Source organism: Temnothorax nylanderi, unplaced genomic scaffold, assembly GCF_030848795.1.
Source record: "Temnothorax nylanderi isolate EJ_2023f unplaced genomic scaffold, tnyl_v1.0 TNYL_tig0045_pilon, whole genome shotgun sequence".
In the NCBI taxonomy this organism is placed as follows: Eukaryota; Metazoa; Arthropoda; class Insecta; order Hymenoptera; family Formicidae; genus Temnothorax; species Temnothorax nylanderi.
In genome coordinates, this window is record NW_027249107.1 from 903229 (window position 1) to 921578 (window position 18350).

The following is an 18350-nucleotide window of genomic DNA, read 5'->3' on the forward strand; positions in this document are numbered from 1 at the left end:
TCAATTTCCCTTATTTCTTTATTACATATTTCTCGGATTAGGCGTCCTTTTGTTTTTGCACAAATGCTAATTTCCAATTATTTCTTGCTTCATCAATGCATATTGCATTATTACACGTTAATAACTCAGTAAAGATATCAAACGGAGTTATGTTACAATTGACATAACGTGTATCCATGTTATTGCGACTGCTATGGTAACGCAAAGTTTGCGTTGCAAACCCCTTACCAAGCAAGACGAAACCTAGAACCGATAAGTTGTAACGGTAAGTTGAAGGAGAGAGGTTGAATGACTATCTCTTATTTTATAATTTTCTACCTCTCTTACCTAAAATACGTACACGCGCTTAATGTTCTCGAATTTACATTAGCGTAACAATTCCGATAAAAAAAAAAGTGTAAAGGACTTGATGGTTACACGATGGAGAGCCCGCGTTGTATACAAGAGAAAGATAAAACTCAGAGAAAAGAAGAAGCCATGGAACAAGATAAAAGCGACAAAGGAATTGACATTTGTCGATCGGAACCGTGCACAGGAATAACAAAGCGAGGTGAAGAGCCACCCGTCAGGAAATCTCGTAAAAAGCATTGCGATTGGATGAAATCCACTTCCGATACATATTGCCCCAATACCAAGCTTTTCAAAAGTTATCACATGCATCGAAAGGCGTATGATCGCTTGAAAAAATATGTTAAAGATGAACTGAGGAGTTTCGATTTACCACAGACATGCGAAACTTTGCCCAGGTAAGTTACTATAACAATTCGCAAAGTATCGTTTGCTTGTTGCAAAACACATACATATTCCCGTAAGTTTATACCACGTAAATTATATGTAAAATTTTGTTTAGAAAACTATTAAATGATTTAAAGGGACACTACGGCGTCAAAGAAAAAGGAAAAAGAAATGGTTTTTCACAAGGACGATTATTATATGTCGCTACGTCGACGGAGGGCCGAATTTCGGATGCATCTGATTAAGAAGATCAAAGGGCCGATGAAATGCGACGAAAGCCGGCGCGAAGATAAAATGGAAATTTGCAGCGACTATGCAAAAGAGCGGACGGCTTTAGACGACGATAGCGTTTGCGGACAAACAGCAGCAGCTCCGAGCGACGTCGACGATATCGCCGACATTTGGCTCACGGAGGAAGACAAGAATCTCTTGAGGTATTACTACTACATTCTTCATGAGGTTGACGACGCTCATGCAGGCACCTTAGATTCTGACACGTTAAAGAAGATCACGAGCATGGTGTCCGCTGAATGGCAGGAGAGACACGACGTGTGCTTCGACCGATTGATTCGGGAATTAAAAACTGACTATGTTAGGAGCATGAAAAAATCGATCGTCGACTTTGTGCTGCAGGAACCCTTCGAGGAGGCGCTCTGCGCTCCGGTAAGTACGACGTCTACAACGATCCATATGTAACATATATGAAGTATTATTTCACGCGCAAATTTTTTGGGCGCCTGATGTTGGGTCGGCGTTCGACAACATGCCCTTTTGCCGATAATCCAACGGTCGCTTTCACACTCGATTGTGCACATTACAGCCGTTGCTCTCCCGAGAAATCGCTGAATTGTTGTCGCCGGAGCACAGTGTTAAATACAAAAAAATTAAAGCGAAATTGGAGAAGAGATCGATCATCCTGTATCACCCGTGCATACGCAAAACTTTAGATTACTGGTATCGTGAATACGGGTTAGTAAAAGTTAAAAGTTGGCACATAGTATCAAAATATCGTTATACGTGAAATGATTCTTATACATTATAATTTTGTATAATTTTGTAATTCCAGTATAATTTTGTAATTCGTAGAGAGGCCAAACAAATAGACAAACGAGAGCTGGCGTCGTACAGACAATCGTACAATCTTTCGAAATTCGATTACAAATTTTTAAGAATCCTCAGAGACACGAGCGATGATCTTCTCAAACGGTGGCTGCCAAAGATCTGTAACGTTTTACTCGCAGTAAGAAATTTGCTTTATTATTCAAGCGATAAAAAGTACTAGCAAGTATCGATGTTAACTTACGTCTGTTGTCAAAATTTTCACATTCAGGCTTCGAAGAAGGGAAATTTGCCACCGGTCGACAATCCGCAATATAATAGATTCTTCAATTGTCTTGCCTACGTCATGGAAGATCAATTGCGAGACTTGTGCTTGCGTTCAATGGAAGACTACATTGATTATCTCATGGATGTCGGTGTATGTATATATTTTACAGACTTTAATGTTCGATTAAAAATTTCTTTTTAATATATATTTCGGTCAATTAAGTTAAATTTAAATATAATTATTTTGTACAGCACACAAATTGTGGCTTTAATATAGACGTTGTGGTACGGAACACATCTGTTGTTTTTGATCCCACATTCAAAGCATTTGCGAACGGACTTTCAATGCTGCTAAATTCTCTTTACGATGCTGTAACAACGTTATCACGAGCGGAAGTAAAACTTGGATGGATTTGTCCGAGTAGTAGTTCACCTGAATTGCTCAAGGTATATACGTCACGTAATGTTGTTCAGAAAATATCGTAAAATGTTTTAATAAAATCATTAATTAATTGCTAAAAACTACCATTTCGAGTAATTATTTCATTGTTAAACTCACTAACAACGTACACTTAATATAATGATTAGAAATTATTAATAAAATTATTACAATACTATAATTATTAAATTCCTATATGTTTCCATAGCCAATGATTTCTTCGGATCTTCTTGAGCAACACGCAAACGCCATATCAAATTTAATTGAACAATATAGGATTGGCCCAGAAATGCAACTGCGCGAGTTTGATAAATATATGAGTTTGATAAACGACAATGATATCAATTACGTTCGGAACTTTGTGAAGGCCCAACCGCCTAATCCGTACCAGAAATATTGCGAACTCGTTGATTATTATGATCGTTTGAGCAAGAATATTCCGCTAGAATTTCATTGGACGTCTTTTACCGATCTCTTTGAAGTTCGCAGACATCATATTATAGAACATCTCGCTTCTACAGCTGCTCACCTCAAAGGCGAATTAATTTCAAAAATGGTCGCTGATTATCAACAAAAAGTTCGAGCGTACGTTTCTCGCCGATTTTTATATTTAAATATATAACTTTGCGATTAAAAAATCTAATGATAGTTTTATTATTTAATAACAATTTTTAATTATCAGTATAGGAGAGGTTTATCAAAACATCGCAGACCAAGCATTAAGTATACCGCCCAACACATCAGAACTCATGAAATTGCAGGCTTTCATACATAAATCTGAAACAGAGACTGTTTTTGAACTGGAGACTCGGTTGAGAGAAGTAATGAAATATATAATATTTTTATCAGATTATCACCATTTAACGCCAGTCGAGTTGAAGAGCAATAATTTTGCTTTTCATTGGTGAGCGCGTTTTAATTATATTAATTTAATTCGCAGTAAAATTTGTTCTGTAACTCAAAGTAACAATAAACCTGAATAGTTAATGTAATTACAGGTGGAGAAAAGTTTTTGTTCATATAATATATCTAAAATTTTTGAATAATGTGAATAATTCTGTTGAAATTCTCGCATATCCAGGTATCACACAATGCCTGAAATTTTCGAAAAGCACCGAGAGATAATTGCAAGTAAAACGGGTGAATATCAAGCAACGCTCAAAGCCAGAATCGAAAAATTTGAACAGGATCTTCAGATTTATGAAAAATACTGCAACGAGTTGCAATATTGGGGCAATATCGAAGAGATACAACGATATAAAAAGAAAGCTACGAGTCTTGATAAAAAATTGATTGCTGCTATGGATACAATCGCAGAATTCAATGACGAGGAAAAATTATTCGGTTGGGAAACGTCGCGGTATCCTTTAAGAAAGAAGGTAATACAAAATAATTTAATTTTGTTGATTTACATTTATCTGTGTATATATGTTAAAAATTTTTTTGCAATTTAGTGATGTAAACAAATTATGGAAATTATAACATGCTTAAAGCAAAGCTTTTATATTTTTAAGAACATTAGAAATTCGGTGTTTTACATTTATATTTTCTATCTCACATATCCTTAAATTTTTCTATACGAAGGAAATAATATTATTTTTATTGATAATTAGATAGCCGATAAATTGGCACCTTATAAAAAATTCTATGACATCGCCTGCGAATTCTTAACTAATTACGAGAATTGGACCGAAGCTATGATAGGCTCATACGATCCCGAAGTGATTGAGAACGAAACAGGCGTTGCATATCGCACGGTATATAAGTTGGAGAAGGCTTTTCAAGAACCTACAGTGAGGAAGCTGGCAGAAATCGTAAGAATGAAAATCGAAGAATTTAAAGAGCACATGCCAGTGATATTGACTCTTGGAAATCCTTCCCTGAAAAGCCGTCATTGGGAGCAGGTTTCAGAAATTGTTGGGTTTCCGATAAAAGTCGATCAATACATGACGTTGGCCAAGGTAAATGCAAACTAGTCTAATGCTATCTATGCTGCTGTTTGTCATTGGCAGATCGTAATCGTATTTACGTCCACAGATTCTCGACTACGGTCTAGGCGACTATGTCGCGAAATTTGACGTGATATCCGAGTCGGCTACTAAAGAGGGTAATTTAGAGAGGGCTTTATTCAAAATGTATTCCGATTGGGCGGATATTGCATTTACCGTCACTCTTTATCGCGACACCGGCACATATGTCATCGCCAGTGTGGAAGAGATACAGCTATTGCTTGACGATCATCTAACAAAGGCTCAGACCATGAAGAATTCTCTTTACATAAAGCCGTTTGAGAAAGAAACCCTGTAGGTTTACAAAGCTTTAAACAAAGCTCTTTAGAGAGAGAAAAGTTTTAATTTTTTTTATCGGTACCGCTATACTTTTATTGTCAAATAAAATTTATTGTCACTATTTTCTATGCTATTAGAGAATGGGAAGCCAAATTGCTCTTGCTACAAGATATTATGGATTATTGGCTCAAAGTTCAAGCGACATGGATGTATCTTGAACCGATCTTCTCATCGCCCGATATACAGCAACAGATGCCAGAGGAGAGTCGACGATTTACCGCCGTAGATAAAGTTCGTAATTATTCCCAACGTAAATTAAATCGTCGCATTACCACTTATACAATATACAAATTTCAAACGATTTAAAATTTGAATTATATGTGTGAAATAGATCTGGAGGGAACTTATGACAATCGTAGCGGGTAATCCAGCAGTCATGATCGTCGTCGATATCGACAAAATGTTGGATCGTTTGAAAAAATGTACCCATTTGCTTGAATTGGTGCAAAAGGGACTTGCCGCTTATCTAGAGAAGAAGAGGCTCTTCTTCCCGCGATTTTTCTTCCTCTCTAACGATGAACTTCTGGAAATCTTGTCTGAGACAAAGGATCCTACGCGGTACGCTTTATCACGCTGATTATTGTCATATATGTTCGATTGCTCGTAACTCTGCATTTTAATTATTATCGTAGAGTGCAGCCACACTTAAAAAAATGTTTCGAGGGCATCGCAAAATTGAATTTCACCGATGCTATGGAGGCCACAGCTATGATGTCATCCGAAGGGGAGGTGATTATTCTCGAGGACGTAATCGATACGACGGCGGCGCGAGGACAAGTGGAAAAGTGGCTCCTTGAGCTTGAAACTGATATGAAAAAAAGCGTGAAAGCTCAGGTCAATTGGCCGATAACGATCTCGAAATAGATGGATTATTGAATTATTAAACATATTGAATCAATCTTCCTTTAGGTGATACGAGCCAAAAATGCCTTCCCAACTAAAGCTAGGTGTCAATGGGCCTTGGAATGGCCGGGACAGACTGTCCTCTGCGTCAGCAAGTTATACTGGACGACAGATGTTACTGATAAGCTTCCGAAGGGCTCCGAAAGTTTAAGAGATCACGTTGAAATATGCACGTACGAACTTAATGAAATCGTCAAGCTTGTTCGTGGTAAATTATCAACGCAGAATCGTACGACTTTGGGTCGGTATTCTGTTTGGCAATGTATTCAGTTATATCGATCTGGAAATTATTCCCTTTTTCTTCTTTTTATTTGCAGAAGCTTTAGTAACGCTGGATGTTCACAGTCGTGATGTGTTGGCGCAGTTATGCGAGCAAGGTGTAAATCAAGTCACGGACTTTAAGTGGCTTTGCCAACTAAGATATTATTGGATAGTGAGTCGATTCAGATATATGTGGTCTTTCTTTTTAATTTGTTATAATTTACATTTGTTATCGTACATATTCAGTATCGTCAATAATAAGATTCATGCTTCTGTTCTGTAGGACGACGACTTGTACACGATGATGATAAACTCCAAGCTGGGCTATGCATACGAGTACCTGGGCAATACGTCGCGATTAGTGATAACACCGCTCACCGATCGATGCTATCGCACCTTGTTCGGTGCTCTCAGCCAGCATCTCGGCGGCGCTCCGGAAGGGCCTGCTGGGACAGGAAAGACCGAGACTACCAAAGACTTGGCAAAAGCAGTCGCCAAGCAATGCGTCGTATTCAATTGCTCGGAGGGATTGGATTATATCGCCCTGGGCAAATTTTTCAAAGTACGTGTTGGAAACATTTAATCCGATAGTGTACAGATACACAAACACATTTGTATATCAAGCTGAAGTTTAAAATATTTTATTTTATTTGAGTACGGTAGATAGCATGTTATTTATGTAACAAATAAATTTTCTTGTTCTGAATTTATATAAAATAATATTATATTCTACAGGGATTAGCCAGCACGGGTGCATGGTCTTGTTTCGACGAGTTCAACCGCATTGATCTAGAAGTCCTGTCGGTAGTGGCGCAGCAGATACTAACTATTCAACGAGCTATACAAGCGGGGAAAGAGATTCTGATATTCGAAGAAACAGAATTGAAATTGGATCGTACTTGTGCGGTATTCATCACGATGAATCCGGGATACGCTGGCAGAACGGAATTGCCAGACAATCTGAAAGCTTTGTTCCGACCAGTAGCTATGATGGTAAGTTCAAAAACGCGCCTTGAAAAAACCTATTACATTTTCCCGTACAAATATATTGTATTTTCTTCATATTCGATAGGTACCGGATTACGCCTTAATAGCAGAGAATATTTTGTACTCATATGGATTCTACAACGCAAGGCCTTTGTCTGTTAAAATAGTTATGGCTTATAAATTATGCTCGGAGCAACTGTCCAGTCAGAATCATTACGACTACGGCATGCGAGCGGTGAAGTCTGTTTTAATAGCAGCAGGAAATTTGAAATTGAGATATCCGGAAGAGAACGAGGATATTTTAATTCTGCGTAGTATCAAGGACGTGAATTTGCCCAAGTTTCTTAGCGAAGATATACCGCTGTTTCACGTATGTTTATACGTTTATGTGCAAATAAGGGGAGGATTGTCATTAAAAATATGTTATTTTAGGGTATCGTCTCGGATCTTTTTCCAAACGTGCAACTTCCTGAGCCGAATTATGTGCACTTAAACGCGTCCGCACATAAAGCATGCGCCGCTGCGAACATCCAATGCGTCCCTGTGTTTCTGGAAAAAATCCAGCAAATATACGAGATGATGTTGGTCAGGCACGGATTCATGATCGTCGGATATCCCTTTGCCGGCAAGACTACGGCCTACAAAATGCTGGCTGACGCACTCGAAATTTGCGAAGAAAATGTAGGTGTTCCGAAATTTAATTGTTACCTCAGCGATTCGTGTCATAAAAAATGACAGAAGTAATTATACCAGTATATAACGATTAAATTCAATATCGATTTCGAACAGAATTTGATGAACGAGCGCAAAGTGGAGGTAACAGTGATCAATCCGAAGTCGATAACTCTGGGACAATTGTATGGGCAATTTGATCCAGCGTCCCACGAATGGAACGATGGTATTCTGGCTGTTAGCTATCGAGCTTTTGCAACTTCGACAAACGACAATCGAAAGTGGTTGGTCTTCGATGGTCCGATAGACGCGATGTGGATAGAGAGTATGAACACCGTTCTTGACGACAATAAAAAGTTGTGTCTAATGAGCGGAGAGATCATTCAGCTGGCGCCGACGACCAACCTGATATTCGAGCCATTAGATCTGGAAGCTGCTTCACCGGCAACGGTATCTCGTTGCGGTAAATAAGTCCTTTAATGATAATAGTAAAATCTAGAATTAGATGATTGACAAATCGTTCATAACAGGAATGATTTATATGGAACCTGGAGCGTTAGGATGGGAGCCCTTGTTAAATTCTTGGATAGCCAAATTGCCAGAAGTGATAGATGAATGGCTACGAGTCTTCCTGTATGAATCGCTGTTTCTTAGATTTTGTAAACCTCTTTTTCACCTATTACGTCGGTGCAATGTAAAGGTAGAAGATCTATTCTCATTATAATAGAATTATGTATCATGATTAAATACTGTTCACACTTTGTTAATTTGCAGGAAATATGTCCGATGCCCGATTCAAACCTTTTGCGATCTGTCACTTATCTCATGGATTGTTTTTTGGATGACTATTATAATGAAGAAGTAGTAAAAAATATAAGCGAACTTGATCTTCGAGCACAGATAGAAGTTGGAATTTGATCAAATAATTAATCAAACGTTATAAGTTATAGTAATAATTAACTTTTAAATATATTTATGTAGGGCTCATTTTTCTTTTCGTGCATCTGGGCAATGGGAGGCACTTTGGAAGCCAAATATAAGGAACAATTTAGCATTTTATTTTGTGGGCTTCTGGAGAAAGAATTTCCATTTCCACTGATGAAGATATTTAAATTACAAGAATCCGTTCTGCCACCTTTAAAACCCTATATATTTATCATGCCGAAGCATAATTTGGTATTTGATTACAGATTTATTAAGGAGGTAAAAACATTTGAAAATATTTATTTACCGAATTTTAACATCTATAAATATTGTTATCTCTTAAGAAGACATTTTATCCTGTCAAGTCTGTTATTTCTTTTTATCAGGGCAAGGGAAAGTGGAAATTATGGTCGGACGAGTTAATATCAGCACCGCCGATTCCCCGTGACATCCCTGTCAATCAAATAATCGTGCCAACCGTAGAAACGATACGGTACACGGCGCTCTTTCAGATGCTGGTGCAACACGAGAAGCCAGTGCTTTTTGTAGGTCCGACAGGCACCGGGAAATCGGTGTACATAATCGACTTCTTATTAAAGAAGAACAACGCCGCGGTGAATAAGCCGTTGCTGATCAATTTCTCCGCGCAAACTACCGCTAATCAAACGCAAGATATTATTATGAGCAAATTAGATCGCCGGCGTAAGGGCGTTTACGGTCCTCCTATAGGTAAACGATGGATCGTCTTCGTCGATGATGTCTCGATGCCGATGAAAGAAACATTTGGGGCGCAACCGCCTATAGAATTATTGCGGCAATGGTTGGACCACTGGCAATGGTGACGTATCCTGAATTGTTTGTCGTTATTGATTACTTAATATCTGATTTTTTTTATTTTGATGTATAATTTGTGGATAAAAATATTACATATTTAGACATTCCTTAAGTAGCGTATTAAATTTAATTTCAGTAAAACATTCGTAATTTTTATTAATTTCTTATCGGTAGGTATGACAGAAAAGAAGGAACGCTAATAAAATTGATCGAGATCCAATTAATGTGCGCGATGGCTCCGCCAATTGCCGGCAAAGATGTTACGCCACGATTCAAACGACACTTCTTCGTTCTGGCAATATCTGAATTCGAGGATGACGTTATGATCACGATATTTAGTAAAATTGTTCTGTGGCATCTCGATACGAGGTCTATAAATTTAAAAATATTTAATAGAATGTTCAGAGAATACGTTTTAAATTTATCCCGAGGAAATATCTTGTTTTATGAGAATTCAGAAGTCTATAATATATGTATATGTTTCTTTGCGTATTGTAGGGGTTTTAGCAAAGAATTTGATCCATGCATTGATCAAATCGTTTTAGCAACGCTAGACATTTACAAAGAAAGCTTACGCAATTTGCTACCGACACCTGCGAAATGCCATTACATGTTTAATCTTCGTGATTTCTCCAGAGTTATTCAGGTTGCCTATATTTTCCTGTTATTCTGTTATTATACATCTCCAAGAGAAATTCTTATTGCAATTATCACGCAGGGAGTGCTTTTATCGGTTCCGGAAACTATGCCCGCACTCTCAAATATGAAGCGATTATGGGTTCACGAGATACTTCGTGTATTTGGCGATCGTTCCGTCGACGAAATCGACATCAATTGGTTGATACAGCAAATAAGCGTGACACTAACGAAACGCATGGAAGTCTCATTGGAAGAACTCTTTGAAGACCTGCTTCCAGAAAAGAAACAATACATAAAAAGAGTAAGGTCTTATTGTTTTATTAGTTAATAAAAAAGAAAGTTGTGCTTTGATATATATCTTACATTCTTGCATATCTCTACAGATCACCATAAATGAATTGCGAAAATTGATGTATTGCGATTTTACCGATGCCAAGGCAGATATTCGCTTATACCAAGAAGTTAACGATCTAGAACAATTGCGAGAGATCGTGGAAACGTATCTTTCTGAGTATAATTCGATGACGAAGAAGCCTATGAACCTGGTATTGTTTCGGTAAATCTGTCTTACAAATTTGGTAAATGTGGTATTTGCAATTAATGCCCGATCTTGTGCTAAATTCAATGTAAATGTAAAGGTTCGCGATCGAGCATCTGTCAAGGATAGCTCGTGTCATCAAACAACCGCGGAGTCACGCTCTCCTCATCGGAGTCGGCGGGTCTGGAAGGCAGTCTTTAACCAGATTGGCGTCGCACATTTGCGACTACGACGTGTTCCAAGTCGAACTTACGCAACAATACGGCCTGCATGAATGGCACGAGGATATCAAAGCTATTCTAAGGAAAGCCACTGCTACCGATTTGCATTCGACTTTTCTTTTCAGCGACATGCAGATTAAAGAGGCCAACTTCTTGGAAGATATCAGCAATATGCTTAATTCAGGAGAAGTAAATAAATAACGTATTAAATTATTTATTTTTATCCGCTTACTTTGTCCATTTATATATTTTTGCTAACATGTAAAAAAATTTAACAATGTCGATTTTTATTTAGGTGCCCAATATATTCACGGCTGATGAGAAGGCTGAAATATGCGAAAAGATGAAACAGATTGATCAACAACGAGAACGAGCGTTGCAAACGGACGGTAGCCCTGCGGCGCTTTTTAATCTATTCGTGCAAATCTGTCGCGATCAGTTACATATTGTTGTCACTATGTCTCCCATCGGCGACGCTTTTAGAAATTGGATTAGGAAATTCCCGGCTTTAGTTAACTGTTGCACCATAGATTGGTTCCAGGTATTAAAATAAAGTCACCAGATTTTATTACTGTTGTTAAAACAATTTTTTAAATAATATTACATCGTTAATTTCATCGTTTAAGCCATGGCCTGAAGACGCCTTATTGGCTGTCGCGACGAAATTCTTGTCTACAGTCGAACTTACTGATCACGAAAGAAGTGTCGGTATTGACATGTGTCAATTCTTCCACGTATCCACTCAAAAATTAAGTGACGAATTCTTAGTTCGTTTAAATAGACGCAATTATGTGACGCCTACGTCTTATCTCGAAATGATCAAGACTTTTCAGAGCTTACTCGACAAGAAGCGTGGGTAAGTCTGATTCCGTTAGGCCCTGAATCTTCCTGTTCAACTTTTCATAATGTTACAGAGAAGTGCTGCTCGCTAAGACTCGGTACGAGGGTGGATTAGGACAATTGGATAGCGCGCAGCATCAAGTGACGGAGATGCAGAATACATTGAAACAATTGCAACCAAAATTGATTGCGGCCACGCAGGATATCCAGCGAATGCTGGCCGACGTTGAGAAAGAAAATCAGGAAGTCGCAGAGTTTGAGAAAGTAGTCAAAGTCGACGAAACCGCGGCTGAAGTAAGATCGTACAACATATCATATTATTAACGCAATAATATATTATTGATATTAAACGTAAAATACAAATTTAATAAAACTGTGCTCCTATATGAAGTTATGATCATATAGGTTGTCGCGAATGAAGCAGCTGTGATAAGAGCCGAATGCGATGCCGATTTGGCCGAAGCTATGCCTATCTTAAATCGAGCTCAAGCAGCGTTGGACACGTTAACATTGGCAGATATCGCGATAGTGAAAGCAATGAAGCATCCGCCGTATGGTGTGAAGCTCATTGTGGAGAGCGTTTGCGTCCTCAAGGTACAAGGCATTGTGCAATGAAAAACGGCGTATATATTGTTATTTACAAAAAAAATCTAACATAATAATTACTCAGATATTAATTAAATTGCTTATATATTGTTGTAATTCAAGTGAATTATTGCAGCAAATAAAGCCAGAGAGGGTGCTGACGAAAGAGGGTGTATATATTGATGATTATTGGAAGGCCGCCTTGAGGATGCTCAGCGATGCTAAATTTTTAGACTCGCTACTTCACTTTGATAAGGATAATATACCGGATAAGGCAATAGAAACGATACGGAAGGAATATCTGATCAATCCGGACTTTGATCCAGAGAAGATCAAGAAGGTATCAACGGCTTGCGAAGGATTATGCCGTTGGGTTATCGCAATGTCTGAATACGATACAATCGCGAAAATCGTTGCTCCTAAAAAACAAGCCCTAGCACGAGCTGAAGCTGCTTATCACGATGCTATACAAAAATTAAACACTAAGAGAGAACAATTGCGCCAAGTACAGGTATGCATTACGAATATCAATACAAAAGTTACAAGGTCAGATTATAAATAAGACAAATTCAAGAAATAATATATGTATACTTATGAATCCTATATTTAAAAATTTTAATTTCTTAAAAATCCGCTATTAGAAAAAGTTGTTGGATCTTCAAGAAACTCTAAGCAAAAGAAAAGTGGAGTTTCAAGCGATGTCGGATCAGGTGGCGGATTGTGAGACAAAATTGAAGCGGGCCGAGGATCTCATCGGGGGATTAGGCGGGGAATATGCACGTTGGTCCCAAACCGCCACGGAATTGGGCGAGACGTAAGATCTGTCTGAAGCAGATCTTTATTCTTGATTATTGCAAATATTCATATTAAATTTGACTTTTTACTCTCTATATAGATATTATCGGTTAACGGGGGATGTGCTAATCGCTTCTGGTGTAGTGGCTTACTTGGGCCCGTTCACCATGCCGTTTCGTGTGCAACAGATAAGCGAGTGGGTGCAATTGTGCTCGGATATGCAAATGATTTGCAGCCACGATTTCCATCTGCGTGATGTACTCGGCGATCCGGTTTTGATCAGATCGTGGAACATCGCCGGGTTGCCCGCCGACGTATTTTCCATCGACAACGGAATTATCGTTACGTAAGTCCAATTGTAATTTCAGTAACGTGTTATATCGCGTAATATCAACGTTGTTTTTTTATAGAAATGCCAGAAGGTGGCCACTGATGATAGATCCACAAAGCCAAGCTAATAAATGGATAAGAAATATGGAGAAGAAGAACAATATAAGCATTATTCGATTGAGTCAACTTGATTATGTGAGGACCTTGGAAAACGCAATACAATTTGGGCAACCGGTACTCTTGGAAAACGTAGAAGAGGAATTAGACGCTATTCTTGAGCCGATACTTCTCAAACAGACGTTCAAGCATGCTGGTGCATTATGTGTAAAATTGGGCGACACCGTAGTAGAATATAATACTAATTTTAGGTATGCTTTAATTACATGCGTACAAAATATTGCATCTGTTTTACATATGTACAAGAAGACATATGATCAGGAAACTTGAGACGAAATATTCTTGCACATAATATATAATGTATAATGCTTATCATATTGGTACATATAACACACAGGCTTTACATCACGACAAAGTTAAGGAATCCTCATTATCTGCCGGAAATAGCGGTAAGAGTAACTTTGCTGAATTTTATGATAACACCGAGCGGTCTAGAGGATCAGTTGCTCGGTATTGTGGTCGCGAAGGAAAGGCCTGATTTGGAATCGGAAAAGAACGCTTTGATTGTACAAAGTGCCGCGAACAAAAAGTATTTTCTTTGATACGTTTCGATTTTATGTATATTTCACTTATATCATTTTTTTTACATTATCTGATATTATGATAGGATGTTGAAAGAGACAGAAAATAAAATCTTAGAAGTACTTTCCGTGGCGAAAGGTAACATTTTGGAGGACGAGGAAGCTATTGATATTTTAATGGTGTCCAAAAATTTGAGCGATGATATTCAAGTGAAGCAAACGGCCACAGAAGTTACGGAAAAATCGATCGACGCCGCGAGATTGCAGTATCAATCTATCGCAGTCTATTCGACCATACTCTTCTTCACGATAGGTAGATCAATCGTGGAAGATCAATCTGATCAATAATAGAAGAAAAGTTGTTGATACATTTCTAAGCGGAAGTTTTAAACAGATTTTAACCGGATTATTCTTTTTGCAGCGTCTCTAGCTAACGTAGATCCAATGTATCAATATTCATTGGCCTGGTTTGTGAATCTCTTCAACATGGCTATCGATCACACAGAGCTGACTGATAATATCGAGCAACGTCTGAAGAATCTGACCAAATACTTCACATATTCCCTTTACGTCAACATCTGTAGATCTTTATTTGAAAAGGATAAGCTATTGTTTACGTTGCTTCTCGTTTTTAATCTGCGCGAAACAAGCGACACGTTGAAAACAACGAACCAGTGGTTGTTTCTATTAACTGGTGGGATAGGTTTGGAGAATCCATATGCTAATCCCGCCGAGTGGCTGCTTGTCAAGCATTGGGACGAATTGTGCAGACTGGATAATGTTAAAGGATTCGAAGTAAATTTTTGTATAATCAATCAGAAATTTGATATTTATTATAGAATGCACTTCCGTAGGGCATCAGAGAATCGTTCTCTAACGCTGTTGGCGAGTGGAAGAAGATATTCGACTCGAGAGAACCGCAGAAACAGCGCTTCCCAGCGCCATACGACAGTTTAAATTTATTCGAACGACTGTTAATTCTGCGATGTATCCGTCCCGATAAAATTATCCCAGCAGTGCAGTTGCTGGTGGAAGGTAAAAGACAAGTAAATATCAATTGAATAAATTGAACGGACATCAATGATTATTCCGATAATGCGAATGTTGTAGAACAACTGGGCACGCAATACATAGAAGCACCAGCTTTTGATTTGGCATCTTCCTTCGCGGATTCTAATTGTTGCATTCCACTGATATTCATCCTGACTCCCGGCGCCGATCCGGCGCAAACTTTGTGGACATTTGCTGACGAGCAAGGCTACGGTGCTAAACGTCTTTTCTATTTGTCTCTCGGCCAAGGTAAGTGTTTGCCGCGTGAAGATTTGTCGCGTGAAATTAACCATATCATTGTTTCAGGTCAAGGGCCAATAGCGGAGGGATTGATAAAGAACGGTGTGTTGCACGGTAACTGGGTGGTATTGCAAAACTGTCACTTGGCCAAGAGCTGGATGCCAACCTTGGAGAAGATATGCGAGGGTCTGATACCTGATACGATTCATCCTGACTTCCGGCTATGGTTGACCAGTTATCCGGCGGAGCACTTTCCTATATCGGTTCTCCAGAACGGCATCAAGATTACGAACGAGCCGCCTAAAGGACTCAGGGCCAACATTTTGAGATCCTACGCGAGCGATCCAATCAGTAATCTGGAGTTCTTTGAGGGCTGCATTCAAAGCGAGTACTTCAAGAAGCTTCTGTACTCGTTGTGTTTTTTCCATGCTATCGTACAAGAGAGACGGAAGTTCGGCCCGATCGGCTGGAACATCCAATACGAATTCAACGAGACCGATCTGAGGATCAGCGCTCTGCAATTGAAGATGTTCCTGGACGATTATCAGGACGTGCAGTTCGACGCTTTGATGTATCTCACGGGTGAATGCAACTATGGAGGCAGAGTTACGGACGAATGGGATCGTAGAACACTGAATACTATCCTGTCCAAGTTCTATTGTCCGTGAGTATTAGTGAATTGTGGTAACTTTTATCAATCGATCAAAAGATTATTACTTACGTCCTTACTCAGGGAACTGTTGACCGATGAAATATACTACTTTGATGCATCGTCTACTATTTATTACTGTCCGATCGCCAGAGAATACGAAGCATATATCGCACATACGAGGAAACTTCCAATAATTACAGAACCAAGTGTATTTGGCATGCATGATAATGCCGATATTCTTAAAGATCAGCGAGAGACAGACCTGCTATTCACTTCATTGCTGCTCACTCAGGTAAATTTATATACTTAAATTTTTAAGAAAATAACGATTATTACATTTTATAATTATCATCGTTTTTCTTGATTTTATCAAACATTATTCAGGATCGAACGGTATGTAATTATGATGTTGCCATAAAAAATAATGGAATTTTAATTTATAATTTGATTAATTATACTAACCGCTAATAAATTTTATATAATTATAAAATATTATGTATTTTATGTAATTATCTTTTTTTACTGCTCGCTCTCAGGATCTTTGGAAAATTAAGGTATGTTACATATCGCTTTTCGAAATTACGACTTGATATCATGGGTTACTATAATAAATCTTGATCTGATTCTTCCTGAGCGCATGAGATAAAATTCTAAATGGATCAAGATAATTTGAGCAAAGATAATGTTCTTCTTTCCTAGGAAGCCGTTAAATCCGGTTTGAGGCAAACCTCTGACGATGAGATAGTTTATGGTGTTGCAACAGAAATTTTAAATAAGCTTCCAAATGATTACGATCTCGTTGCAGCACTTGCTAAATACCCTACGTTATACAGCCAAAGCATGAACACTGTGTTAGTGCAAGAGATAGATAGATTCAACAAATTATTACGTTGTATCAGGAGTAGCCTTATCAATGTACGAAAAGCTATCAAAGGTATATCTATTCATTCCTCGAAGAAAGAAATGCACGCGAGATATTGTCAATTAATTTAAATTATCAAATCAATCTTTCATATTCTAATAAGAGTATTGTGATAAAAATTAAAATAACATCTTGAAAATTATATATATTATCGCAATCCTGCAATACCGTAGGTTTGATCGTAATGTCCGTCGAACTTGAAGATATTTACGGAGCAATCTTGACGAGCAAGTTACCTCTGTTGTGGAAAGCAAATTCTTACCCTTCTTTAAAACCTTTGGGCAGTTATATCAATGACTTTTTACAACGTTTAACATTTTTACAGGTGATTATCTATGGTACTACTTTTATTTATTTTCTTAAAGTATTTTAAAGTATATGTATGAATTTATTGTTATGTAGAAATGGTATGAAGAAGGACCGCCCGTTACATTCTGGTTACCTGGATTTTATTTTACGCAAGCGTTTCTAACTGGGATATTACAAAATTACGCACGAAAGTATCAGATCCCTATAGATCTTCTCACGTTCGATTTCGTAATCCTGAAAGAGACTGTCTTCACGATCGCGCCCGAGGATGGCGTTTACATTTACGGACTATTTTTGGACGGCGCAAGATTCGATATGAAGGAAATGTGTATAAAAGAGAGCTTTCCCAAAGTGCTTTACGACAACGTACCCTTTGTAAGTGTACTTATTCCGTAAGGAAGGTTTATAGATCAATGATAAAACTTACCTTTTACCCAATATATTTCCAGCTGTTGCTGATACCGATGAAGAAGCAGGATATCGAAGAAAGACGATCGTATGTCTGCCCGCTCTATAAAACCAGCGAACGTCGCGGGGTATTATCCACCACTGGTCACTCCACAAACTTCGTCATAGCTGTACGATTGCCCACGGTGAAGCCAGCCGAACATTGGATTTTAAGAGGAGCGGCTATGCTTTGTCAACTCAGTGAATAAAATAAACCAATATAACGTCACTAGCTTTTTCCTTCTATCTAACTAGAGAACTCTCTCATTACGGCAACAGATTATGTGTCTTTGTTAGCACATAAAAAATTATTTTCGGTGCTGTATCTTTGCTTCGTCGCGTGAAAATTGCATATATTGACAAACTGATATCATATATCTCTTCATTCAAACACGAAGCTGATGGAAGTCTGATAAAGCGGTTATTTCCTTTTCATTTTTCGTCGTTTCTTTAAGGAAATACGCTCGAAGTACGCCCTCCATGCTCTTTGAATGATCTTAGCAGCTTGATTGCGCCTAAAGAGCTGCAATTTTTCGGTGAAAGCTATCATCAGCGCGATTTCTCGCTCCTTCTTGAATCGAACGTACAGCTCCCGTTGCACGGTCAGCTGATCCTAATAAAAAAGAAACCAATGATAGCTCGGCAGAATTATACA

At 38.3% G+C, this 18350-nt stretch overlaps 2 protein-coding genes across 2 annotated transcripts; both read left to right on the forward strand.

Annotated features, from left to right (window-relative positions):
* The first annotated feature begins 966 nt into the window (after positions 1-966).
* LOC139771975 (dynein axonemal heavy chain 7-like) lies at positions 967-2017 on the forward strand. Its single transcript, XM_071705222.1, has 3 exons — positions 967-1398; positions 1556-1708; positions 1802-2017. The coding sequence occupies exons 1-3, from the start codon at positions 967-969 to the stop codon at positions 2015-2017; spliced, it is 801 nt and encodes a 266-aa protein (XP_071561323.1).
* On the forward strand, positions 1893-17924 carry LOC139771918 (dynein axonemal heavy chain 7-like). Its single transcript, XM_071705108.1, has 48 exons — positions 1893-1975; positions 2066-2212; positions 2314-2508; positions 2709-3085; positions 3183-3404; positions 3582-3879; positions 4114-4461; positions 4538-4803; positions 4926-5079; positions 5180-5406; positions 5481-5682; positions 5758-5992; positions 6069-6184; positions 6296-6574; positions 6748-7005; positions 7085-7369; positions 7432-7680; positions 7789-8134; positions 8202-8371; positions 8446-8577; positions 8653-8874; positions 8982-9433; positions 9604-9798; positions 9928-10075; positions 10148-10369; positions 10452-10624; positions 10707-11016; positions 11123-11368; positions 11454-11683; positions 11742-11961; positions 12073-12261; positions 12389-12763; positions 12894-13066; positions 13148-13393; positions 13458-13745; positions 13892-14083; positions 14162-14388; positions 14497-14870; positions 14930-15110; positions 15186-15374; positions 15432-16029; positions 16099-16309; positions 16402-16410; positions 16554-16571; positions 16717-16951; positions 17113-17264; positions 17342-17623; positions 17698-17924. Exons 2-48 carry the CDS (start codon positions 2141-2143, stop codon positions 17902-17904), a joined length of 10995 nt encoding a protein of 3664 aa, XP_071561209.1. The 5' UTR covers positions 1893-1975; positions 2066-2140; the 3' UTR covers positions 17905-17924.
* The last annotated feature ends 426 nt before the right edge of the window (positions 17925-18350 follow it).